The sequence below is a fragment of the Eutrigla gurnardus genome, assembly GCF_963514095.1.
Source record: "Eutrigla gurnardus genome assembly, chromosome: 7".
Taxonomy (NCBI): Eukaryota; Metazoa; Chordata; class Actinopteri; order Perciformes; family Triglidae; genus Eutrigla; species Eutrigla gurnardus.
The window spans coordinates 5769328-5796701 of record NC_139921.1 but is presented as its reverse complement, the minus strand read 5'-3'; the positions used below and the strand labels follow the sequence as shown (position 1 = coordinate 5796701).

General features: G+C 44.9%; 4 protein-coding genes across 4 annotated transcripts in view; 1 reads left to right on the top strand and 3 right to left on the bottom strand.

Annotated features, from left to right (window-relative positions):
- Positions 1-27374, bottom strand: part of LOC311015917 (uncharacterized protein) — a 546979-nt gene that overhangs the window by 314091 nt on the left and 205514 nt on the right. The gene's annotated exons all lie outside the window — the stretch shown is intronic.
- LOC311015929 (stonustoxin subunit alpha-like) lies at positions 4768-6736 on the bottom strand. Its single transcript, XM_084013373.1, has 2 exons — positions 6632-6736; positions 4768-5854 (listed from the first exon to the last, which is right to left on the bottom strand). Exons 1-2 carry the CDS (start codon positions 6690-6692, stop codon positions 5322-5324), a joined length of 594 nt encoding a protein of 197 aa, XP_083869499.1. The 5' UTR covers positions 6693-6736; the 3' UTR covers positions 4768-5321.
- On the bottom strand, positions 6965-16902 carry LOC311015931 (uncharacterized protein). The gene is made up of 3 exons (XM_084013375.1): positions 16883-16902; positions 10673-10846; positions 6965-7156 (listed from the first exon to the last, which is right to left on the bottom strand). Exons 1-3 carry the CDS (start codon positions 16885-16887, stop codon positions 6979-6981), a joined length of 357 nt encoding a protein of 118 aa, XP_083869501.1. The 5' UTR covers positions 16888-16902; the 3' UTR covers positions 6965-6978.
- LOC311015925 (uncharacterized protein) lies at positions 17887-21708 on the top strand. The gene is made up of 2 exons (XM_084013369.1): positions 17887-18226; positions 18337-21708. The coding sequence occupies exons 1-2, from the start codon at positions 18053-18055 to the stop codon at positions 19090-19092; spliced, it is 930 nt and encodes a 309-aa protein (XP_083869495.1). The 5' UTR covers positions 17887-18052; the 3' UTR covers positions 19093-21708.

Sequence of the window (27374 nt, the reverse complement as noted above, 5' to 3'; positions counted from 1 at the left end):
TGACCCGTTTGTCACTCACTAGTATGCATCGTTAGCATGGACCCCATATAAAATGAGGATGACGCCATCGTGACATCATCGGTTTGTGGACTACAGTTTTGAAGCCTCGAGTTCATTATTTTGGACATCGCCGTCATGGATTTCATATAAAGTATACTGTGTATATACAGGAACCTCTGTGCTGGGTATTATGGGCTGGATGGAAGACACCTCCAAAGGTGGTTGAGAATGACCAAGCTAAGATCCTGTGGGACTCTCAGATCCAGACTGATGAACTGGTGACGGCTAACCAACAAACAGCAGTCGTGATAAATGGAGCTACAACAAGAGACGGCAACATCAGAAGCTCAAAAATACCAAGAGCTGAAAGAGGAGCTAAAAAAGATGTGGAGAGTAAAGGCATCAGTGGTAATCTGAGCACTCTGGGCTAAACTGGGACAGTGGGTCCAGCAGAGTCCAGAAAAACATCCCAGACCTCCAGAAGAGCTCAGAGCTCAGAACAGCTGAGATACTGAAGAACCCGGTTCTCTGGTAGAGGACCCGAGCTGGAAGGAGGAAACACAAGACATTAGATATTTTACAAGATATTTTCTTTTAATATGTAGATCAATGACAGGAGCATCTGATACATAATATATTGGTATCCATAGCATGCACGTTGTTTTAGAGTAATAGAATATAATAATTATCTTTGTTCTTATAATCAAAAGGGTACACCGTGTGTCTCCCACCATATGACAACATGATCTGTCCCTAAACGTTAAAATCCACCATCCCCCCTGATTATTTTTACAACTCGAGTACTGTGTATGAGGTCAACATATCGTGGTGTTATATGCTGTTCGGTTATTGCAGAATATTGAATTTGTTGTTGGCTAATGACGGATGAATCATATAAATGAGCAGTCAAGAAAACAATCGACTGAATAAATCAAATAGAGCAAAGGGTCCGAGTGGTTCTCCAGCTTGATCTATTTCTGGCTTTTTGTGCAGCTTTACGAGCCACAGAGCTGCGGTTATATTTGACATCCAGCAGTGTTATAGGCAGACAAAGCATTGTCCTTGTTGTCATGTTTCAGCTGAGGGACACATGCTGTGCACCTCTGAAGCTAATCCCCAGGCCGTTATCAATTCTCTGCCAGAGTGGGTGTTAGCCGCTGGAGACAGCTCAGAAAACGCTGGGGAAAAGTAGATGTGCTGAAAAAGGAGGCGGACAGCTGCAAATTAACTTTGAACATCAAATGGTAAGAGGATCCTCAGTGGTTTGGGACAAAGGATTTTCCTAATTATTCAATGCTCATTGATTATAAGCATTGATTCTGTAATCGCATTACTGGGTTTCACAGGCAGGAGAGGTTATAGGCATCGCAGTCATTAGACTTTTTAATTGTTTTCCCTTCAGCTCTTCAAGACTTTTCCAGACTTTTCCCACTTGCATCGGGACCTTAGATGTTGCAAAAGAAAAGGTCTTTGGATATATTCCCTCATCTCACAGCAACGGGACAGGATTTTGGTTTTGTTCTGGTTTCTGTTAGCAGTTCAAGTAGAATTCTAAACTTGCTACTTGTGAAACAATCTGGTCGTAAACGTCGTCTCTCAACTTTAACTAGTCTCACATCTCGAGTTGCTAATTGGACTGTTAACGAGCAGCACACATGTAGCCCCTTACCCCCAGAGGCTTCTTCATCGCCAGACCGATATCTGATGAGTTCTGGGATTGTATCCATAAACTGATATTAACATAATATTAATGTTAAATAAGATATCCTTTTAGTACAGATATGGAGTTCAATGATGTGACAAAAATGTGTAAATTGAATGAAATGTTATTTTGAGAATCTTGAGAACTTTTGAAAGATTTTCCTTAAAACAGAAACAGCCCACTCAGCACACGTACAGAAATGGTTTAAATGTCAAAACATAGCAGCATATCCAGCACCACGGATGGATTACTGAACGGACCTTCTGGGCACAGGCCCAGGGGCACCGAGCTGTCAGGGGTGGCCCTAACCTTCACCAACAAAATGTTGATTATTAAAGAGACACAAACCAACCAGGAAGAGACTCAGAACAAAACAAAAAAACAACTACGAAGAGACAAAACATAATACTAATAATAATAATAATAATAATATTAATAATAATAATAATAATGCATTTTATTTAAAGGCACCTCTCAAAGACACCTTACAAGACATTCATAAACGACAACAGTACATCAAGTACAGTATCAGTAATGCATCAAACAGTAATAAATAAAGAAATGTGGCTACTTAATGTGGCTATAATTGTCATTATGCATTGCATAAGGCAATAGTCAGTGGGTGTCAGAGTATGCGGCTCAGACGGGATTTAAAGGTCCCATATTATACTGTTTTTCATCCATTTCACACAGCTGTCAGAGGTCCAACAACACTGTATTCGATATGCATTGCCCCAAACCCATCCGTGGTCCTGAATTTCAGCTGTCTAAAAGTTGCTCAAATGAGCTCTCCTGAGCTCTCCTGGGATTAGGCTCTTTCTGTGCCTGCACCTTTAAATGCTAATGAGCTCCGCCTGTCATCGCCTACTCTGAGAGCTACGGAGACAAAGCTTATGCTAGCAGCAGCATGCACCAATGTTTACGTGGATGTATCGCTATGGCTGGCCTATGTGACTCAGGTGAAGTTGCTGGTCCCGTATGGTTGGGACAGATCCTTTTACGAGGGTCAGTGTCGAGGCAAAGCTAGCTTAGTTTCTGAACAAAATAGTGATAATCTACTTGAAAGAGAATCAAGGTGATTGTCACAATACAGCTGCAGTAGCTTTATAAGAGTCAGGAAAGAAACAAAGTATAAAAACACAAAGTATAAACTAATGCCACCAAATATATGTAATTATGACCATAATGTATACAAAACACTATAGTATAGTAGTGTATCTGCTGTTGGGGTAGTAGTATCATAGAATGTAGTTCACATAAGTAAAGTTTGGATTCCCAGCCACACCAACACAGGCAGAACGACAGAAGAATTCTTATAGAAATATGTTTTATTACCCTTTCTAAAAGCAAGCTTGTCAAGATAATTGCTTCTTAAAAAGGACAGAATTATTTTAAAGCAAAAGTCTTCGATTGTCCAATGTTCTATACCAAGGGGGGAAATACTCGGTTCATTCCAGTCTCCAGTTGGCTCCTGGTTTTCCTTTTGCACCCGCAACGGGAGTGTGCTTCGGGATTTACGAGTAGCTCTTGCTCCAACCCGGAAGTCCAGCGCCGGGGATTCTGAGGGGCCGCTTCGCCGCTACCAGAGACAGACAGGAGGAGTCTGGGAGACGGTTTCACCGGGACACAGGAGATCCAGCCAGCAGAAACACCGGGGGAATAGAGGAGGCGATCCAGCCCGCGACAGCGTGCAGCACGTTCATCCGAGCAGAGAGTCCTCTGGTAAGAGATCTAGCATCCTTTTATTGGGAGGATCTGCTCAACTGGCAATCAGATGCTGATTGAAGCGGGTTCAACAGGTGTGTCACTTAGTGGAATGATGTCCGTGTTCATGCAGTTCATGGGAGAGGTAAACAATATAAAAAGTCCAAAACAATAGTCCACAGCAACTAATGACATCACAGCAAACAATAATATTCAAATGCAGAAAATAAAGTGAACCATCAGCCACACTGCTCACACTAATTGTTTTCATTATATGATACAATCAGCTGTTAGATGAGGCGAGAGCCAGGCGTTTCCCATCATGCCCCGGGTCTTGCAGTCGGTTGAGAGCACCTGCAGCCGCCTTGTTCTCATGAGACTATCGTTGCCCACGTGTTCATGACGTCGGAGCAAGTCTGGATCAAGTCAGGATCAAGTCGGACACAAAACTACCCAGCATGCATTGTCCATCGAGATCGATTCTGCGCCGGCTGGCTCATCTCCAACGAGCCTATTATAAGTGAAGGAGTTGCGTTCATGAAGGACCCCAAGTTGTATTTATGGACAGTTTGCAGTCTTGGTTTTGGGACACTCTGGTCTGGGTCTCATCAACGGCCCTAACTTTACCCTCAGGACGTCTACTTTTAACTCACATTCTTTGTATTATTATTTGATTTGAACCTGTTCTCATGTAACTTCCTTATTACACAGAGCTTTAGTCTTTTTATTATTTCAGTCGTTTAATTTGAATCCACACATTCTCTCATCTTGATCTTAATCAATTTCCTTTTGGAGAATATTATGTGTTACTCACTGCGTCTAGGCCGAGGTGAAGCTGACGATAAAATAGTGGCAAAACGCCTCCGACCTTTATTTGCGTCTGCAGTGTCGGAGTTGCCCAGAGCCGAGATGCAGCCAGCGGACGCTTCTCTTCTTCCAAGCCTGTTGGTGACGCCGGATTCAATTCAACGGAGGTTCACTGCAGCAAAGTCAACATTTATACCCAGACACGTTCACATGCATCATGCAGCCGTCTTGTAGCTGGTCTGTGTATCTCTGGACACGAAGACGAGTCCTTGGGAACACAACATTCAGCAGGCCTCCTGCACAAGTTGTACCAAGTTCAACTGATGCAGGTATTAGAAATAATAACACAATAGAGTGATAATAATGGGACTAATCTCCACATTCAATATACTATAGTATCGGACTGTACTCGGGGAAATGAAACAAACATCAGCCCTGTTTTCATTTTCATGACGAGGCATCTTTCAGATCGTCACACTGGTTTTAAAATATAGTTTAATTAAACTTTTGCTAAAATATCAGTTCAAGAACAGTTTATTCTCTTTTAAATGCAATTTTATTCATTGTTCCATATCATAACAAAAGTTATGTCAGGACATGTTTTCACATCCAGCAGGACTAGAAACACCCTCATGATGTTCAAAGTCCCAACATCACCCAAGAGCAAGCGTTATAAAGCGTTGATGAATGGAAAATCACAGCTGCAGCATCATCATAGTTTATAATTCCTTAGTGGATTTAGCAGGAGCATTTTCTCCAACAATGAAGAAACAGTTTAATATGTTTTTTATTTGTAATATGTTAAATACATTATGTTTTCTATTCTAACCTGTGTGTACTCTGTGTTTCATGTTGATGGTTTTCACTGGACAGCAACTATTTGCTCCAGTCACTAATGCATGTTCCTCAACACGACAAGGTTCAGTCTAAAGACAAAGCCATCCCGATATACTCCATTCATTTAAGTACATTTACACAAGGATTAATACATTTACAACAAGTACAAGGAGGAATGAACCTGACTGATTACAAACTGCTATGTTTTCATTCACATCTTTGCATCGACTCTGAATGTAATCACACCGCTTTGTGTTTGTTGTGAACAGTTTCAGAGACACAGAGACACTGATGATCCAGACCCGACTCTAAACCCAGGATAGAGAGGTTCAGGGAATGTGGTGTTGAAGGTGTGGAGGTGGATCAGTTTGTTAGAGGAGACTCTGTAGAAGGTCAAAGTGCCAGCAGGACAGTCCAAGTACACTGCTACCACACCAGAGGAGGAGGAGGAGGAGGAGGAGGAGGAGATGGAGATGTCTGTTTGTTTGTTTTTGTGCCAGACAGAGTAACGATCACCACCATAACAACCCAGACTCCAGGACTGATCATTACATCCAAACACAGAGTCGTTTCCTCTCCTCTTGATTCCTCTGTAACTCACTGATATATGAACCCTTCCTCTCCACTGGACCTCCCAGTAACAGCGACCAGTCAGACCGTCTCTACACAGCAGCTGAGGATATGAGACAAATCTGTCTGGATGATCTGGATATGACTGGTCGTCTGACACACCTGTCACCTTCCTGTTGGTGTCGTCCAGGTTTCTGCTGACTGTGTTTGTGTCCAGTTCCAGTTCACAGACATCTGATGGAGAGAACAAACACAATGCAGCTAAAGGTTATTGTTGGAGACAATTGGGTGTTTTTTGGTTTGTGTTTTAAAAGCTTAATAAATATACTGACGATCAACAGACAAAACAAAAACACGACAAAATGACATCGTTGGTCGTAAAAATATCACGGTTTGGCCTTAAATTATTAAAGATTGAAACCAGACCAACCTGTGGTCTGGTCTCTGGACTAATGTGAGCTACTATCTAGACCTCTGGGGGACCACAGACAGTCTCTGGTTTCTCCACATAGTCTGGTCTGGTCTCTGGACTAATGTGAGCTACTATCTAGACCTCTGGGGGACCACAGACAGTCTCTGGTTCCTCCACATAGTCTGGTCTGGTCTCTGGACTAATGTGAGCTACTATTGTAGACCTCTAGGGGACCACAGACCCAGGAGACAACATCTGGTTCCTCCATTTAGGATTCAGGGACGTCAGGACGACAGGAGGACGATCTCAACGCTGAGACGCTTTAGAGACACAGAGGAATTTATCTCTTGAGTTGAAATATTTAAACTCACACAAACACGTCTCCGTTGCCGTCCGGCAGGAATTGCCGTCCGTTTGTGTCTCTGCGTTGACTTTGTGTGTAATTGAGTGTGAAAATGTGGCGTTTGGTGTGAACACAACACGACATCTTTACAGCCACGAGGAAACAAACGCTGCATCCTGATAGAAACGTGATCATCGGATTTCAGTCATGAACACGTTCAAATCTGGAGCAGCTGAGTTACTGAAAACATACTCACACTTCCTCAGACCAGGTCTCAGATTCTGCTGTCCCCCATGGTCCACCCTGCAGGAAGACATTCAAAGACCTCAATCAGGTCCACCATTAAACATGAACCCCAGATCCTCAGTCAGAGACGGAGACACAGTCTGGAGCTGTTGTCCATCTGTCCTCACCTGAGTGTCCAGTCGGATGTCTGTCCATCTGTCTTCACCTGAGTGTCCAGTCTGATGTCTGTCCATCTGTCCTCACCTGAGAGTGTCCAGTCTGATATCTGTCCATCTGTCCTCACCTGAGTGTCCAGTCTGATATCTGTCCATCTGTCCTCACCTGAGAGTGTCCAGTCTGATGTCTGTCCATCTGTCCTCACCTGAGAGTGTCCAGTCTCCAGTGTGGACCCTCCAGTCCAGCAGACAGCAGCTTGACTCCTGAGTCTCCTGGATGATTGTAGCTCAGGTCCAGCTGTCTCAGATAGGAGGGGTTGGAGTCCAGAGCTGAGGCCAGAGAAGAACAGCCGTCCTCTGTGATCAGACAACCTGACAGACTGAAGACACACACTACTGTCACTTCTGGGGACTTTACATAGACTTATGTCCATTTGTCCACTTTTTAAAATGAGAAAAAAGTGATATTTGTCTTTTGCTGTGTTGATGTTGTACTGGGTGGGATAAGCGTGGCTGAGTGATGGACAGAGATGGACAGAGGAGGAAGTTAAAAGAAAGAAAAGAGACGAGCTGAAATGATTGAGAGAGAAATTGAAGCGTTAGAAAAGAGAAGAAACAACAGTTGAAACAGTCTATGTGGTCTGTCTTCAGACCTGGTGTGCCAACAAAGATCTGGTATTGATTTTAAACCATCTAGCAAAGAAAAAAGGCTGTTATTCAATAACATTTCAACAATGTTTATAGTTTTCATATTGAACTGGAGGAATTATGAATAACAAGTACTCTGATAATAACAGTAAAATACAAAACACAGCTTTGAAAATGTGTTTCTTAAGAGTCTCAGAACATATGAGGCATTCAGGTGTTCAACTGCCAGTTGGAAGAAAAGAGTCTGTCTTGATTCAAAGCTCTGTTCTCACTGTCAGCGTTCCTCTTTGAGAGCAGCCGTGTGAACTTATCTATCGGCTCTAGATTTCACCGACCTGACTGACGTTTATCACCTCCACTCTCTGATCCATCTGTCAGCTGTCAGTGAGTCTCGTCAGTTGTCACCATAGAAACGTCACTCACAGAAACTCCAGTTTGCACAGATTTGATTAAGTTTGGAGTTAACGTTTCACCCCGTTGCATTACTGGGTAATTACGTGTTTGTGAGTAGCAACCAGTGAGATGATTTAGCCTCCAACCATCTGAACCAGTGTAGTGATGCTAACGCTGCAGCAGTAAAATGGAAACGCTCCATCATCATTTAATAATTTTCAATGATCTATCAGTTATGGGTCTGGGTCCAGATAGGACGGGGTCTGGGTCTGGATCTGGGCCAAGCTCCACCTCTTAGTGACCCTTGCTATAGAGCCTTTTACAGTCATTGTCATCATAAATGTGTGTGCACATGTTGGTGTTAAAATGGCGTTTTGTCTCCGCCGTGCAGACGAGTTAGAAGCTTTAAACTTTGAATTAAAACTGTCAGCAGCATCAAAATGTCTGGTTGGTTCATGTTCAGTTGTCGGAGTTGATATTCCAATCAGGTGTAGGGGCCACAGCCCACGATTCTCTGATGTGACTTCTCAACGAACGAAAGATGAACTATTCACCTTTAAAAGATATACAGACAAAGGTCCCCTCGCAGCAGATGAGTAAACATTCTCCTTCAGGTCACTGGACCGACCTGGAGGAAATGTTAGGCCACTTTATGGCTCGGTTAGAGGATTTACAAACCCTTAAATCAGAGCATCTACAACTTCTCCACGCACCCCCGAACGAGGAGGACCAGACCTTCAGAGTCACCAGACTTTGAGGCACCTAAACGCAGCTGGAAACTGATTAACACCTGGCATGCAGAGAGAGTCACATGAACTCTGCAGGAAATTATGTTCACATTTTGACCAATCCAAGAAATGGATGAGATATGTGTTCAACATTAGTTTAAAACCATCCATAATAATCATTGTGGAATTATAAGCATACTGGCGAACTTCCCGTCGTTCTACACCGAAGGACAGAGAAGTTACCAAAAATGTTTGGGCTAGCTTGATAGGTTTGCATTGTATGTGTTGGATCAAAGTTCCTTTCAACTCTACCAAAAATGATTTGTACAGAGAAATGTTTACAGTTCATGTTTCATTTGTTTTGACCTATCATTCTGTGTGAGAACTATATGCAATGTGCCAACTTTGACCATAAGGGCGAGATGGTGTTCAAACGTTCTAGTCATAGGATTGCATTTCGTTGCTCTGGCCTCCCGGCTCTTGCCTTCCCGCTCGTGCCACCAGGCGCTGGCCACCCGGCCTTCGCCTTTGCTCTTACCCTCTTCGAATTTCGTCCCTTTCTCTAACTTTTACTACTTTTATTAGATAGTTCGTTCGTCGTTAGATTCTTCATTTTTGCATTTTAGCCTTTTTGAGGATTTTTGATCAATGCTAACTCGACCGGTGGCCGCAAGATTTGGCAAATTGACTGGCGCTTATACCCAAATCACCCAAGGCCGAACTCAAGAAGAAGACAGCTGTTGAACTAAAACGGATTAAGGCAAAGAAGGACGCCCGTTACGAAACTACCGCAGATCGACGCTAACGGTTCCCTCGGGCCACGGCAAGGAAGATCCCCTCGGGTCTACGTCACCGACGGAAGAGCGACCGCTTGTAGTTTCAGTAAGCCGAGAAGAAGCGTCCCAAAGTAAGACCGAATCCGCATTCAACAGTAATGACCGAGTTGCAGGGTGAAACTAAGTATAGCGTCTGTTAATATCTAATATCTGTGAGGTCATTTCTCCCATTATTCACCTTTTCCTCTTACTAAGGAGCCCAAATTCTTAGGAAGAACACACTCGCCTTTTCGCCAAACGTGCTAGATGAGCTGTTAATCACATTTCAAGTTATATTTCTGCCGTTGTATTGGTGTTTTGTTTATTACATCTGTTATTGTTTCATTCACTTTTATTTAATCCCTAGTTAATCAATAAATTCCCCTAAAGCATAAAGTCGTTGTCCGTGGATATTTCTTCTGTGCAGAATACAAAGATCTCTATTTCAAGAACTTATGATCAAAGGAAATTAGACTGATTTATTAAATGATATTGATTAATTGTTAATTAATTAATAAGTGGTCATTAGAGTCATAAACGTGAATTCTATAAAGTTCTGTCTGACCAACAGATGGTGCCCCTTTTACGAGAGCAGGTATTAAAATTGTAGATTAATACACATTGATATACACATTTTAATATCGTCCCTAGTTTCCTTACAAACACAGTTTACGTAGGTACCATTAGGTATTAACCTTGTTTTCCTACACAGGCATCAACCTCTGGTTCAGAAAAGTGAAGTCAAGCCTGAAGGTCCTTAAAGCTGCATTCTCTCTGCTGGCCACTAGGGGGTGTTTTGATCAATAATATGTCTTCATTGCATCTGCATACCTTTGAGTCTGCATGTGGGTCCTCCCTGGTGCTTCAGCCACCGTGACAAGAATATTAGTTCATTTCATATAAAACTCAATAAACTCAACTGTATAGAAAGTGGTTCAAACTGGCTCCAGCTTGACAGCAGAGACAGTCTGGTGTTGTAGTTCAGGCTCACATGTTCATGGAGTGACGTTCACAAACGTAGACTGACGTTTGCAACAGCATTTATGAACGCCAGGTGGATTTATAAAACTAATAAAACATCGAACAGCAGAGAAAAGATGAACAAGAGGTTTGGTTTTGACAAAAGTTTTGTTTTGTTCTTTTGCTGGCAAGTCGTTAGCAGCAGGAACAGTATTTCATCAGCTATGTTAACAGATTAGTAGCAAACGTGTCTTTTTAGGAATACGTGAATGTAAATAACTGAATATTTGGTGCATGTAAACGCATCACTGAAAGCTTCATAGGTAAACTTCTCAAAGTAGTTGAATCTGACCTGAGAGTTTCCAGTTGACAGTGTGGACTCTCCAGGCCAGCAGACAGCAGCTTCACTCCTGAATCCTGCAGGTCGTTGTTACTCAGGTCCAGTTCTCTTAGACTGGAGGACTGGGAGCTGAGAACTGAGGACAGACCTTCACAGCTTCTCTCTGAGAGGTTACAGCCACTGAGTCTGAAGAGGAATCAGAAATTAGTGATGAAACAAATACAAACAACTGTTCATCACCTCAGGTTCTAACTGACATTTTTGTCATAATTAAGTTATTCACATATTCTTATTCTATGACAACTTAGTAACATTATGTGAGGTGTTTTATTTAGGAAACAATAAGGTTCTATTTCCAAAGTCAAACCACCTTGGTTCTCTAAGGTTCTACTTGTGAGCCAATCAGCAGGTCAAATGCACACAGGAAGACCAATCGGGTTCTGCTTCTTTGTCATGTTGCTGTGGTTGCTCAGTGGCAGCAGCAACAAGGAGCAGAGGAAATGTCACGCCAATGCGTCACGCCAATTTTTTCACCTTTCAGAAGAATACAGATACGCTGTCTCCGAAATCATTCCCTACTCCCTATAAAGGGAAGTTCTATGGATAGTGGACTCGAAGGCAAAATGAAAAAAACACTTTCGGACACTACTCGGGATTTCTTTCTGCGCCGTTGATGACGTTGTTCTGACGCATAATTAATACGTGTCAGATTCCGCCAACGGCTCTTAAGTCTCACACACTCACACGCAGAGATATTACCAGGATAATTTTTTAATACATATTCGATGCAAAAAATTTACAAAACCAAAAGAACGAGTCCTCCAGCAGGATGGGGATTCCGTGGCCGTCTCATTTCTTGAGAAAAAAAAAATCACTACATCATCCTCACTGCTATTTTTATTTTCAACGATCCCGATCGGGTCCAGGTGGACTTCAGGACCACGTTGCAGCACTACCGGCACCCCACATCTCCGCGATCCACCTGATCAGAACAGGCTGCAGAATGTCCCCGATCTCAAACTCCTCGGCAATCGCTCGCCACAATCTGTCCCTCATCTCCGCATCTATATAGTTTTCAGACTTTCATACGGCGCTTTGCTTTGAGTGGCGAGTGACGGTTTGTGACGGACGAAGACCCCACCGCCGCCGCCCGCCTCTCGCCGGCCACCGCCGCCTCTCGCCGGCCACCGCCGCCTCTTGCCGGCCGGCCACCGCTGCCTCTTGCCGGCCGGCCACCGCTGCCTCTTGCCGGCCGGCCACCGCCGCCTCTCGCCGGCCACCGCTGCCTCTTGCCGGCCGGCCACCGCTGCCTCTCGCCGGCCACCACTGCCTCTCGCCGGCCACCGCTGCCTCTTGCCGGCCGGCCACCGCTGCCTCTCGCCGGCCGCCCACCGGCGCCTCTCGCCGGCCGGCCACCGCATCGAATCGCCAACTACTGTATCGTTAGTCAAATCGAATCGCTGTGAAGCCAAAGTTTCACACCCCTAAAGTTAGGGTATGGCAGCTATAATTATCTAATAGGCTAATATTAGAAAGGTTGCAGTAGAATGATCATATGAAGCTAGCATAAGCTGGCAAGCATTAGCTGATCGGGTAATATAAGGAAACTAGCACATGGTGGCTAGGGTTAGCTGCCAGACTAACATGAGGAAGCTAGCAAAAGCTGACTAGCATTAGCTTTCAGTCTACCTGCCAGAATAACATGAGAAAACTTGTTTTAGCTTGACTGTGTGGAAGCTAACATTGAAAACTCCTCAGCAAGATCCAAAACAAGTTTTAAAAAGACTGAACTTTTTCATTAATTGAGTGTGCCTGAAAGAGCACACTATTCCTCGGGCTTATTATTATTGAGTGTGCCTGAAAGAGCACACTATATACTATTCCTCTGGCTTATTATTGGTGGAAATGCTTTAAGCCAAAACCGCTCCACCCCTCAGGTGGCCTGATGGCCTCCGACGAATGAGTCGCCGTCATCCAAGAGTCCAGAGACCCTCTACCAATGCGGATGCCTTTTCCAGAGCCTAATCCTGGCTCTGCTCGAACCGCACCGCTTGCGAGCCCACAACTCCAAGCCGGCGACTCGAGTGCTTTCCGACACCACGGATCCTTCCTGTGTCCGCTGGAGAACTGAAACCCAGCACTTTACAGCCCTCATCTGGTTGGCGGTGTGCATCTCAATGACACCCATGTCCCAGAAGCGATCCTGGGGCTTTGGTCAGAGAAGACAGCCGTCAGTCAAGATCTGTACCACCATCTGTGCCAGCATCAACCTCTCCCAGTTATCGCGCCTCTCAACCACCACCTCCTTTCTGCAGAATCACCGCAGATTCACCTTAAGGCGGTAGGAGTGTGCGCCCTCTCGATCCGTATTGGGAGGAAACAGGTTGACCATTTCATAAGCGTAGTGCCCAAACTACATCCACCATTCCTTTTAGGTGCTGATATTCTGGTCAGACTTGGCACCAAACTGGACACGGTCAGTCAGATTCTGTGGTCCCAGGCTAATGCTAAGAGCGAGCCCCTGCCTATTGAACTTGAACACCTGACATCAGGCCAAACCATCCCAGAGGCATGTCAGGTTGCCAGCGAAGTTGACATGATGGTCCCTGCCAGGACCGCAGGTGTCCCCATCCGGCTCGCCATCCTTAAGGGACAGAAGATCCCTGGCTCCCAAGCATTCCTCCAGCCCTTACCCCATTTCTGGGAACTTAACCTTACAGTCTGTGGCACGCCCCTGCTTGAGTTGAACAATCGTTCGACCTACACCCTTCACGGTGAAGTCATTTGTGGCACAGCACTGGGAAAAGGGGGTGATCTGGTCATCTACGCATCAACGACTCGGTCAACAGAAGCAACCTCAGGTGAGACACACCAACCACCTGAGGAACCCTATTCGGGCTTTGAGTCTGAGATAACCCAACAGCTTGCCAAAGCAGATGCCCTCACTACCGAGGACCAGAGAGACGCGCTACGGAAGTTGTTCCACGACTTCCAGCCGATCTTCTTCCGAGACTTGCAGGACTGTGGGGAGACCCAACTTCACACGGTCCGCATCCCCACTGATCCGAATGCGCCACCGACCTTCGTACGCCAGTACAGGATCCCGTTAGCCGCATACGAGTCTATCCGAGACATCCTGGATAAATTGCTGGAGAAGCAAATCATCCAGGAATACAACTCAACATATAATCCTCCAATCTGGCCGGTCTTGAAACCCACTGGGAAATGGCGCCTCACCATCGACTACCGGCCACTGAACAAACAGGTTCCTCTCTCCCGCTGGCCCATGATTCACCTGGATCAGGAGCTAACTAAGGTCAAGGGAGCCCGCTTCTTCTCAACGGTAGACATCGCTAATGGTTTCTGGACAATGAAAGTTGATCCAACAGACCAATATAAGCTTGCCTTCTCCTTTGGGAACCGCCAGTATACTTGGAACCGCTGTCCTTTTGGGTATTCGAACTCCCCAGCCGAGTACAACATGTCCCTCCACAAGGCGATGAGTGACGCGGCTGCACGCGGTAACCTCATCTATGTGGACGACATCCTCATGAGGAGTCGAACCTTCGAGATCGTCGGTAAGCTATCACCAGTGGCTTACCGCATCAGGGTCTCACAAACAAGGCACCCAGCCACACACAAGTGGGTTCATGCGAATCAGATCAAGCCCTACAAACCTGTCACACCTCTTAGAGATCGCAGTTGCCGCACCCGAAAGGGGGAGGCAGTCTCCCTCTCACCCAGGAGAAGATTCACCATAGCCACAGTAGGGTGTAACCGCATGCACTAACACCTAAACATCAAACCCTTCTCACAGTGACAACAACTGCAGAACTTAGGCAACACCCCCTCAGGGAATCGTAGCCACTGTCAACTTACACTCCAGCCTGCTCAATAACACCTTACATGCCTTAGATGCCTGGTCACGAAAATCCTCCAATCCGCTATTACAACTGTGGTGCAACCTTCATAAGTGCGTTTGGTTTATGGTCTTGGCAAGGCAATCCCGATCTCAGTAGACTTCAGGAACCTGGGCATAAGATTCATCCTCAATCTATCTATCATAGGGAAACAGGATACGCATAGGCTAAAGCCATACTAAATGTTAGGTTCTGGAGAGATACCACACACATCCCACAGGCTAACTCCAACCTCCACCCGGAGTAAGCCTAGCGACCACTAACCCCTTTTCCTTTTCCTCGCTTTCCTTCCGTCTTCGTTCTGTTTTTCATAATAGGAATGGATCCTATTTGAAATTTCCTGAATGAAATGATAATGCTGATGTTTGTATAAATTGTGCCTTAGTGATGTCTAATATAGGTTAGATAGTTAGAAGTCTCTGCCCAGACTTTGCCTCAATCTCTGTCCAGACTTTGCCTCAATCTCTGCCCAGACTTTGCCTCAATCTCTGTCCAGACAATGCCTCCATCAAGTTATGGACTTTAACCTGAATTAACTGTTTAACCTCTTTTCCATGGAATATACAGACTGTTTGGACTCCCACGTGTTTCAAGGAATACATGGACGGTTCGGCCCTTATGTTGCTCCGAAGGTTGCGTCCCACACCTCAACCTTCAGACCAAAAGGGGGACTGTTGGGACCTAACCGTTAGGACTACACAATGCGGCCTGCAAAGCCTACACAATGCGGCCGGACAATGGGACAAAGGAGATTAAAAAAACTACAACCACCATTTTAGTGTCACCTCCACCTGGTCGCGAGATCTGACGTCACACAACTGGTGCCCTATTGGCTGGCAACTGCATGGGACTCCAGGGGGTCCCCCGGACCAGCCGTGAGCTATAAATCCCGGCGTCACCAGAAAATCTTTCTCTCTCCAAAGTAACTCGCGTTACGCCAGGAGGTGAATATAACGTCTGCAGCGTTTCCCTTTGTCCTAGGCCGCAGTCTTTTCCCCCAAACTCGCTGGACGAGCAACAGACTGTTTTACCCCTCTTTTTCTCTACTCGTTTTATTTTTCTTTTGTTTATCATTTTGGAGACCACCGAGGAGACCACCGCGACAGTGCGACTCTCCCGTTCCCCGCGGTAAGAAGAAAACTTTCTTCGTCCCAGCTGCCAGCAGAACGGATAACTCGACCCGTCTTTGTCTGAAATCAGCTGACTAAATCGCCGAGCCCCGCAATTGTCCCTCATTTCCCTGCAGAAGGAAGAATAACTAACGGTTTTCTTCAACCAATTGGATCCGGCGCTGAACGAGCGCCCACGAACTACCGTCCGTTGCCGACGTCAAGGACGCACGGGACGAAACCCTCACATCGACGCATCTCACATCGACAAAAGTAAGAGGCTATTTGTCTGGGCAGAAGCAGAGATTCGATAGTGTAGGACATGCTTGTAATTCTTGTTAATGTGTTTTAAGTTCTGATCGCGGACCGCCGAGTCCGTTTGTTCATGTGCTGCTGTATTTGAATACTGATCGTGTACCCACGCAGCTGGGTTGATTTCTGTAACAGTGTTTTCGACTAACCTCCGCCATATTCGCGAGCTCAGAAAGCCTCTACTATCAGTTAAAAGACCGGTCTCGCGGAATAAACGCCAGTTCATTCACGCGAGCCCGTGTGATAGCGGCACGCCTTCTGAGCCTCAGAATATCGCTTGCGCACTCTCTCTCTCTTTGTTTGTGTCCCGCTAACACACACACACACATACACGCCACACACACGTGTCCCAAGCCAGCTGTTCCCGGCGGACGCTAGGGACATAGCTACATCCTGTGGCTACACTCGGCCATCTCTCCCCCTCTCTCTTCCTCTCTCGCTACGCCATCTGACGTCAGTGGCTCCGCCCCTGAACGCTGCGAGGAATAGCTCCACCTCTCGCTCTCTCGCTACCCCACATGCACACGCACGCACGCACACACATACGCACACACTCCACGTGTGTCTCTCCCTTTGTTTAGCTTAGCTTTGTGTGTTAGGTAGTTAGGTAATAAGGCTTTGTTAATTGCAGTGTTATTGATTGTGATCATTATTACTGATTTTAATAAATCTTATTATATTAGAACTATACAAACCTGTAATTTGCGACGCGCCTCCTCAACCTAGCTTAGTCTCGCCTTCACCAGGAAGGACGCCACGGCGCCTCCGCTTTGAAGAGCTTGAGAGCATGGCTAAAGATATTCAACATTTTGATCCCGAAAACTCGAACCATAATATTGACAAATATTTGAGAGAGTTAGACAACCACCTGATTGACCTACCCCATGCCTCCTCACGGGAGAAGCTCAGACTAGTCTGGAAGACCACAACCAGACATGTCCGCAGTTTCATAGAAACACTTGCACCCAGAACCCAGGACCGATACCCCAAACTTTGTGCTGCACTCCGGAAGGAGTATAGCCGGTACTGGGATCCCGCCTCCGCTACGCTCGGTGCCCTCGCCGTTGTACACGAGGAGCAGGAATCACCCAAGGAGTACTATAGGCGCTTCAGAGCCGCCTATGCCCCAGGACTGGAGGAAGAGCCTGCCTTCCAGTTTCTCTTCTTGCATAACCTGCACGAAAGCGTGCGGGGCGATGTCATGCACTGCAGGACACACCGACTCTCCCTGTAAGAGATTTGTAATTAGGCACAGATGGCTTGGGAAACCCAATTAGCTTGCAAACTTAAAAGAAAGCCCGCTAACAAGATAGGAAGATTTTGGAGGAGAACTTGTGTAGGTTCCGCTGCTGGTTTCTTCGCTATCTATGTCAGAGTAATGGGAAGCTGCGTAGCCGTTACCGCTGTCTCTCAGTGGAGCTTGTCTTGAGGACTTTGTGTCCGCTGGTAACTGTTCCCATCTTCTGCATGGCAGGGGAGTCCTATTTTCGCTACAAAAAGAGTGGGAGTCGGGGAAGCCTGAATCACACTGACTGGACGAGTCTGCTGAGGGAGGACATTCTGGTTTAGACTTCGACCACCTGTTCTTGTAGGACAAAAACTGGGACTCTGCGGTGTGCAGGCCCTCTAAATAATGCATGGCTCTCATGTCTGCTGCTTGAGCGTCATGGAGGCGACAAGCACTTTGCTCCTCTAGTGCTACCACTTTCTTCTCTAGAGCAGATTTACTCTGAACCAAGAGACAGGTTTGTAGAAAGTCAGTAGCAAGCATTTTAACAATGGACCCTTGGATGATGTTACTACATCAGATCTGCTGTTCAGTAACAAGTTGATCTCCTCTTGGCACTCACTGAGGTTTAGTTTCTGCAAAAACATTTTGGGTGTTATTCCATTACAACTAGTACCTCCATAGTATCTCCTCGACGTGGGTGGGGTCGTCATACCATGGCTGCGAAACTGCCGTGACGTCATTTACGCACGACGCACGCACAAAACTGGAAAGAAAACAATAACACCATCACCAACAATGGAGGACACTGAGGCGATCGTGTATGCTGCTCGCTCTGTGGCTTGTTGTCACACACAGAGCTAAAGAAGAGAGCCAGAGAAGAATCCAGGCGGCGAGACAAAATACAATTAAAAGGTACAGAAAGATTTTGGAAGCCATACAGGAGTATGAAGCCGAGGACGAGAGAATACGAGCTGCAAAAAGACGACGTTTGGGGGTAAGTTAATGTTGCTATCGCTAGCTTGGTAGCAGTCGTCGTGCACAATAATGGCTGCTGGCTATCACTATAAAGCATTAAAATGTGTATGCTGTATGTGTGTGTTTCAGATGGTTCTCGACTTGCGTCGCCGCCGCAAGCCGTCGGTCTGGGCATTTAACCGAGCCTCCGAGTGGTGGGATATAGTTGTCCCTGGCTTTACCAACGCGCAGTGGGTGCAGAATTTCCGAATGTCCGAAGAAACGTTGGATTTCCTGTGCAACAAACTGCGCCCGATTATGGAGCGGCAAGACACCAGCTTCCGTGAATGTGTGCCCCTGAAGAAGAGAGTGGCTATCGCACTCTGGAAGCTTGCTACTGGCTCTGAGTACAGAAGCATTGGACACCTTTTTGGAGTCAGCATAACAACAGTGTGCCGGTGTGTGCAGGAGTTTTGTGCTGCAGCACAGACGGTGTTGGTCCCAGAGCAGATCCGTTTTCCTAATGAGGAGAAATTCAGAGAGATAGCTGCCTACAACGAGAACAGATGGGGGCTCCCACGCTGTGTTGGTGCCATCGATGGATCACACATCCCTATCATAGCACCACAGGAATATCATTGTGACTATTTTAACCGTAAAGGGTGGCACTCCATCATTCTCCAAGGTGTGGTTGATGGAAAGGGGCTGTTCTGGAACGTGTTTGCTGGATTGCCAGGGAGCCTACATGATGCCAGGGTCCTGCGACTCTCTACACTGTGGGAGTTAGCCAGCCGGGGAAACCACTTCCCAGCTCACACAAGAAACATTGGTGGGGTGACTGCTGGCTATTGCCTCCTAGGGGACTCCGCTTACCCCCTGCAGAACTGGCTCCTAAAACCTTTTTAGGACACCAAGCGACTGACAGACGAACAGCAAGTATTTAATAGAAAATTCAGCAGAGCACGAGTGGTTGTTGAAAATGCTTTCAGCAGGCTCAAAGGAAGATGGCGTTGCCTTCTGAAAAGGAACGACTCGGACACTGAACTTGTGAAGTCAATGGTGCTGACTTGCTGTGCTCTGCACAATCTGTGCGAAAATCATGGAGAGACCCATGTGACAGAATGGGACACACCTGCAGCAACAGCAGTTGAGCCTGTGGTAGCAGTGGCACAGGGTGCAGAGGAGGAGGGCAGAGATGTTAGGGAGGGTCTGATGCGTCACTTTTTGTCAAGTGCCTAAACATTTATTTTGCCCTTATGTGTGTACTGATGTACAGAATGGGAGATGTGCACTACACATTTACTGTGTGTTTTGACCAAAAATAAAACCTTTTTGTATTTTGCAAATATGTCTCCACTTTTGTTCATAAATTTACCAAGGTTATAAGGATTTACTGACAAATATAATGTATGTAATGTAAATAGAAGTAAAAGTATATGGTAGGAAATCTTAACTTTTGCTTTTTAACCCCTTTTCTGCACGTGTACAGACAAATGAATGAAACAGAAAGTCTTGATACAATCACACATTTATTAAAAACAAAAGTAAAGTGCAAAACCAACTATTTACAAAGTCAAAAGTACGTATGTCTCTTGAGACCAGGTCCAGGTGAGGGGAATGTTTTATGTACGCCGGTCACTCATTGCTTGGACGAGCTGGCCCAGGAGACCAAGGAATGCCTGGTTGAATGCAGCCGTCTGTGCACTCTCCTCCCTCCTCATTGTGGCTTCCAACTGTCTGGCATCTCGGGCGTCAGCAAGGAGCAACTGAATGTGGTTATCTCGCTGAGCCCGGTTCTGCTCCTGCTGCGATACATCTAAAACAAAAATATACACACGACGACTTAAGTACAAGCACAAAACAGAATGGCAACACGTGAAAGAGCAAGATACAGCACACTAGCACAGGACGGAAGTTTTAGCTTAGCTTGCTATCGATAGCTAAAAGTTGCTAGCTCACTGTGTACAACAGACAACAACCAAACTTTTACACGAGTAAATACATTTCAGTTACGTAACCAGTTATTTTCACGATTACTACAGACAAAAGTCACAAAACACTTACCATCCTCGATCATTGTCTGTAACAACGACGTGGCCGAGTCCAGACCACCCTCCCGTCCATTGTTTGATGGCCTACGTCCATAAATGGCGTCCATTTCGCCATACCACCTCCAGGCCTTTCGATTGGCCCCACTTCGGCCGTTGTGGTCCTTTATGGCCCGGTAATCGCTTTTGAGCTTTTTTAACTTGTCCCTACATTGCTGAAGCGGTGGTACCCGTGTGCGGCCAACAGCTGGGCGTTCTCCTTGAACACTTTTTCATTTCGTGTTGTGCCGTCGAGCTCCCTTTGAATTCTTTCTTTGGCCACTAAAGAGAGGAACGTGTGGACCTCGTCGACCGACCATGGCGTTGACTTTCTCTTTCCATTTTTCTCGAGTATGACGGGTTACGTGTTGTCGCAGAGCAGCCGGTTTTAAAAATGCCGGGGTTGAGTTGTGTTTACAGTCTGGTCGGACGTCGCACTTATGACGCTTCCAGTGACGACACTCGTTGGCCAATCTGTGTAAGGCAGTCGGCTGACGTCACGTTTTAGTGGAGCTTCGGCCCGCTTGGAACCAGGGCCGAGGCGTTACAAAAAAAGTACCCTAACCCTAAGCCCAACCCTAGTGGAAATGCAAAAAAAATGCGCCGTGCCGTGTAGTGCCGTGCCGTGCCGTGACTATGGAAAAGCCCTATTAGAGAGGTCAGCTTCACCCTCTAATGATTCTATACAGCAACTCAGACTTACTGTAGGCTGCTTACTTAATTCTTTGCCAAAGGCACACTAACTGACATGCACAGCAGGAACAGTTAGGGAATTAATTTGAAATTTTGACTCGAGCTAGAACCCGCGGTGGAAACAGCAAGGTACAATTTCAACGTTCACAGAGTTTGTACACTCTGTGGCTCAATCCTCTGCTCTACTTCTAGTAAAGGGAGAATCTGGTGGCTTCACTTGTTTGGTGTTAATCGCAAGAAAAAAAAAGAATGTATTTGTTGTTATACTGATTTGGGTGCACAGGTGAGCTGCGTCGACCTGTGACTTACAATGGAAATGTTAGTACTCTTTTACAGCCTGTGGACTGTCAATGAGGTGTCTCTAGCACCTCTGGTGAGTAATAACAGTGTTATAACGTGTCTTAGTATCCCTAACCCTGCGTAGTTTGTTAGTATTGTTTTTAAACAATTAATGGCTTATCACAACATGCATACACAACCCTCAACTGTATTTGCTTGGCATATAGTAACGGGGAGAAAACAAATCGATCCTTGAAAATCGATTTCTAAACAATCATATTAATAATAACAATAATTACTGTTATTATTATTATTATTACTATAATTATCAGGTTATTGTGCACAAATCTCTGGATAAAACTGGTTTAAGAAGGCCTCACACGGGGCGACAATTATGTTGGGGTAGTAGCAGGAGCAGATTTGCTTATCAACAGCTAAATATTAATGTCAATATGATTATCGACATTAATAATTATATTTAATATATAGAATTGAATATATGATATAATCATGAATAAATGGGGCACCACCCTGGGATCAGGGAAAAGATAACCAAAAACTGTATTCAGTCTCAATATAAAGGTCTTATACTCGCATGCCAATCACCGTGATCATTGGCATAGAAGTATAAAAACAATCGAACAATTAAAAAGGCGTGAAATTCGGGCACTAGCCTTCACAACCTGCTGTTATCCAGTGACATATACACAACAAGCACAAGAGACCGCTAGTTATAATGATAATGATATAATAATAATGATCACAATCAATAACACGGCAATTAACAAAGCCTTACTACCTAACTACCTAACACACAAATCTAAGCTAAACAAAGGAAGAGACACACGTGGAGTGCGTGTGCGGGTGTGTGTGTGTGTGTGTGTGTGCGTGTGTGTGTGTGTAGAGAGAGAGAGAGAGATATGGCCGGGCGCGACCACCAGATGGAGCTATTCCTCACAGCGTTCAGGGCGGAGCCACTGACGTCAGATGGTGTAGCGAGAGAGGGGGAGAAAGAGAGGGAGAGATGGCCGGGTGCAGCCACCAGATGGAGCTATTCCTCACAGCGTTCAGGGGCGGAGCCACTGACGTCTGATAGAATCGCGAGAGAGACAGAGCGAGCGAGAGATGCCCGGGTACAGCCACCAGATGGAGCTATGTCCTTTAGCGTCCGGAGACGGAAACAGTTGGCGTAGGATACGTGTAGGGGTGGTGTATGTGTGTGCACATGTGTGTTAGCCAGAAGAAAGAGAGAGAGAATGCGCGCGTAATACACAAAGGATCAGTAAGCGATTACCATCACACGGGGCTCGTGAATGAACTGGCGTTCGTTCGGCGTGATCATAACTTAAAACACATTAACAAGAATTACAAGCATATCCTACACTATCAAACTTATGTCTCTGCCCAGACTGATAGCCTCTTACTGGTGTCGTTGCGTAGGCTGAGAGTCCGTCCCAGCGATGGCGGGTGGTGGCGGTAGTTCGTGAGTCGGCTAAGCCCAAACAAGAGCGGGGCGTTTTTCCTCTCGTTGATCAAACTCGAATAAAGAAAACAGTTTGTGTTTATATTCAACAATATAATCGCACGCTTGGCGATTTAGTCAGCTGACTTCAGACAGGAGCGGGGCTTCTGGCTGGTCGCTGAAATAAAGAAACCGTTTGTGTTTCTTCTTCTGCAGGTAAACATAGGATCGCGCGGTTGTGGCGATCTCTCAGGATCCAAAAACGAGTAAAAGAAAAGGGGCGAGTCGCGGAAAACGGGGAAAAACAGTCTGCTGCTCGTCCAGCGAGATTGGGGAGAAGACTGTGGCCTAGGACAAAAGGAAACGCTGCAGACGTTATAAGTTGGTCTCCTGTTGCAGCGGTGTGCTGCGGTGGACGAGTCCACCTCCTGTTGCAACGTGGTGTTGCGATGGAAGCGAGTGTTCTTAAGGCGCCGCCGGTTTATATAGCTCACGGCTGCTCCCGGGGACCCCCTGGGGTACCTGTGGTTGTCAGCCAATAGGGCACCAGTTGTGTGACGTTGCACTTCGCACCTCCGTGAGAAGTGAAACTAAAATGGTGGTTGTAGTTTTGTATCTCCTTTGTTCCTTTGTTCTGACCGCATGTGGAGGCTTTTGTAAACCGCATTGTGTAGTCCTAATGGTGAGGTCCCAACACATGTAATCTATGAATAATCTTATATTGGGTTTCATAAGATTTATTAGAACATGTAATTTTTTTGGCATTCAATAAGATATTCCGCCACATGTCATCGTTAACATGGGACCCAAATTCTTCCCCCCAAGATGTTTTACTATATATAAAAGGAATGTTGACAAATAGCTGATCATAAACATAGCTTATAACCTTTTTCTGTAAAAAAGATGCCTTCAGTAATATTCTTTCCAACGGGTTAATATGTAAGTCATTCTTATATGTTGGTATAGATTGAAGATAACTCCGGAGTTGTAAATACCGAAAGAATTGTGCACGAGGAAGATCAAATTCAGACATAAGTTGTGAGAAGGATTTGAGAGTTCCATCTAAAAACAGGTCCTGTAATTTATTAATTCCAACCTCATTCAAGGTCTTATATCCTACATCTGAACACGAGGGTACAAAGTCAGGATTGCCTAGAATGGGTGCAAGTATAGAGTACTGATCTATTATTTTAAAGTGCTTACATGCCAGGTTTTAAGGGTATTTATAATAATCTCATTTTCCTTCATTCCCTTCTGTGTGATTACATTAAGTGTAAATGGTCATTTCTAAATCCACATATGTTCAGTTGGAGTTATTTTTTGTCCATTCTGCAATGTATCTTATCTGAGAGGCCCAGTGATAGTACATTATGTTGGGAAGTGCTAGTCCTCCTTTAGCAACAGGTAACTGCAATTTCTCTCATTTAAATCTGGGACGCTTATATTTCCAAACAAATTTTCCAATCATACAATGTAATGTTTTGAAAAATGTAACTTGGATGTAATTCGGCAACATCTGCATTGGATATAGTAATCTTGGCAGGATATTAGTTTTTATGATAGCAACCCTTCCAAGAAGTGAAATTGACAAGGGGTTCCATCTTTGAAGGTCTTTTTTGATTTCGTTCACCACTGGGTATGAATTCATTTTAATCATATCATCAAAGTTATAGGACACATAGATGCCAAGATACTTGAAACCATTAGGAGATAACTGGAAAGGGCTATATGCTGATATATCAGTACTTCTTAAAATTCCCAGTGGCAATGCTAGGGATTTCCCATAATTAATCTTATATCCAGATATCATCCCAAACTCATTAATTACTTTAATTGTGGCAAAAACTGAGGACTCTGGGTTACTCAAAAATAATCATCAGCATATAGCGAGATGGAGTGTACTTTCTGGTCAGTGTGAATGCCAGTAATTGAGATATTCGATCCAATAATTTCTGCCAGGGGTTCGATTACTAGGACAAATAATTAAGGGGATAAGGGGCATCCCTGTTTAGTACCTCTACCTATTTCAAAAGGAGAAGACAGCCTCCCATTAATAGATACAGATGCACGGGGCGCAGAGTAAAGCAATTTGACCCAGTTAATAAAACCCTCTCCAAAAGAAAATTCCTCTAAAGTTCTAAACAAATATTTCCACTCTATACGGTCAAATGCTTTTTCAGCATCTAACGTTACCATGCATCAAGTTTCTTTATCTTAACATATTGTAAAACTCCTAATAATCTCCTGATGTTAGAATAAGATTGCCTACTTGGAATAAAACCTGATCATGCCCCACATAAAATCTGATCATGCCCCACAATTTTTTATATAATTTGATTATAATAACTTTATTTGTATAGCACCTTTAAAAACAGCAGTTAACAAAGTGCTTTGACATGTCAAAAATCACAGTACCCACACCTGTGATAGAGCCTAGATGCCAAAAGTTTTGCTAAAATTTTACAGTCTGTGTTTTGAATACTTATTGGTCTAGACGATGCCGGATTGTTTGGATCTTTATTATCTTTAAGTAAGACATTAATCATAGACATCTGTAATAATTGTGGGAGTTTCTTAATGGATAAGGAATGTTTAAACATTCTTACTAGGAGGGGGGAGAAGATGCCTTTAAAGACTTTATATATTTCTGATGGAAGACCATCTGGTCCACAAGCCTTGCCTGAGGCCAGAGTATCTATGACAGTCACCTCTTTGATTCCAAGTTCTACAATAAAGTCAAGCTTAGGTCAATCTATCTACTTCAAAGACACATGAAACAGCACACACACACAAACATACACACATGTGTCTGTGTGTGTGTGTCTTCCACCAGGTCTGGCAGATTCACCTGCATAGAGCACAACATGCCGTGCTGCAAGTCCTGCTGGATGGAATGTGCACATACACACACACAAACCACACGTTTGTGTGTGTATGGTTTGTATTGTGTAAATTGTTAAATCTCATGCTGATTAAAAAAAAATAATTGGAAATAGTATTTCAGCTGTGTTTTTACAGACACACAGTTATGCATAGGCCTACAATGGGGAAATGGCTGATTTTAGTGGTGAACACTAAAAAAGTGACTATTTTTCTCAAGAATGAAACCCTAACATTACAGAATGCATCATTATTTGTTGTAATGGCAATGAGATTAAAAAATGTGTTTTGAATGGGACTCAATGGGACCCTATAGGCGGAAGAGGGGAAGTGCAGTTTGAATCTGGCGCTACAAAAAAATTAACAATGCATCAAAGCCAATATTTTGGATAATCTTTGACCTATCCATGACCTATTTGAAATACATGCCCCAGCCACCAAAAATTATTTTTATGTAAAATAACTCAGTTTTTGTGTTTTTTTACGTAAAAAACAAAACAGTGACATTCAAACGTCTATGCCTCCTGGTAGGCTCTCAGATCACCAGGTGCGGGGCCACAATAATCAGAATTTACTCAGAAGTTACTCAGTACTCGAGTAGTTTTTTCACTGAATACTTTCTTACCTTTACTCTTAAGTAACTATTTGGAACTACTTTACTTCTTTACCTTTTGCAGTTGGGAAAACCAATCAAATTGTTCAGAATGCAGATAGAACCTTGTAATTCCAAGATGGTTTGTTGTTTTCTGAATGAAAAACTATATTTACAGAGCTTTGCTGGAGGCTTGGACCACCGGCAGCAGCCTCAGAAGAGCCTCCTCTGAAGCAGAGTATTCCTTCAGGTCAAACACGTCCAGATGTTTATCTGATGATAGTAAGATGAAGACCAGAGCTGACCACTGACCAGGAGACAGTTTATTGTAGGAGAGACGTCCTGAAGTCAGGGCCTGTTGGATCTCCTCAACCAGAGAACGATCATTCAGTTCATTCAGACAGTGGAACAGATTGATGCTTCTCTCTGGAGACAGATCCTCATTAACCTTCCCCTTGATGTACTGGACTGCTTCCTGATTGGTCTGTGAGCTACTTCCTGTCTGTGTCAGCAGACCTCGTAGGTGTTTCTGATTGGTCTCTAGTGACAGACCCAGAAGGAAGCGGAGGAACAGGTCCAGGTGTCCGTTTGGACTCTGTAAGGCCTTGTCCACAGCTCGCTGGTGCAGATGTGATAGTTTATTTGTGTCTCTATAGACTTTAGACCACCAGGCGGTTGTTTGTTTTTCTGCCATCAGATTGACACCAGAGTTGATGAAGGTCAGATGGACATGAAGAGCAGCCAGAAACTCCTGAACACTCAGATGGACGAAGCAGAACACCTGGTCCTGGTACAGTCCTCTCTCCTCTCTGAAGACCTGTGTGAACACTCCTGAGTACACTGAGGCTGCTTTGATATCGATGCCACACTCTTTCAGGTCTGGTTCATAGAAGATCAGGTTTCCTTTCTGCAGCTGCTCAAAAGCCAGTTTTCCTAGAGACTTAATCATCTCTCTGCTCTGTGGACTCCAGTGTGGATACGTCTCAGCTCCTCCATCATACTTGACATTCTTCAGTTTGGACTGAACCACCAGGAAGTGGATGTACATCTCGGTCAGGGTCTTGGGTAGCTCCCCTCCCTCCCTGGTCTTCAACACGTCCTCCAGAACTGTAGCAGTGATCCAGCAGAAGACCGGGATGTGGCACATGATGTGGAGGCTTCGTGAGGTCTTGATGTGGGCAATGATCCTGTTAGC

Coding starts and splice junctions, on each gene's coding strand:
- LOC311015929 (XM_084013373.1), bottom strand. CDS start 6,692: ATGTCTTCCTGCAGGGTGGACCATGGGGGACAGCAGAATCTGAGACCT. Junction 5,855..6,631: donor GAGACCTGGTCTGAGGAAGT/GTGAGTATGTTT, acceptor TCTCTCCATCAG/ATGTCTGTGAACTGGAACTG.
- LOC311015931 (XM_084013375.1), bottom strand. Junction 7,157..10,672: donor TGTCAACTGGAAACTCTCAG/GTCAGATTCAAC, acceptor GTGTGTCTTCAG/TCTGTCAGGTTGTCTGATCA.
- LOC311015925 (XM_084013369.1), top strand. CDS start 18,053: ATGCTGCTCGCTCTGTGGCTTGTTGTCACACACAGAGCTAAAGAAGAG. Junction 18,227..18,336: donor CAAAAAGACGACGTTTGGGG/GTAAGTTAATGT, acceptor TGTGTGTTTCAG/ATGGTTCTCGACTTGCGTCG.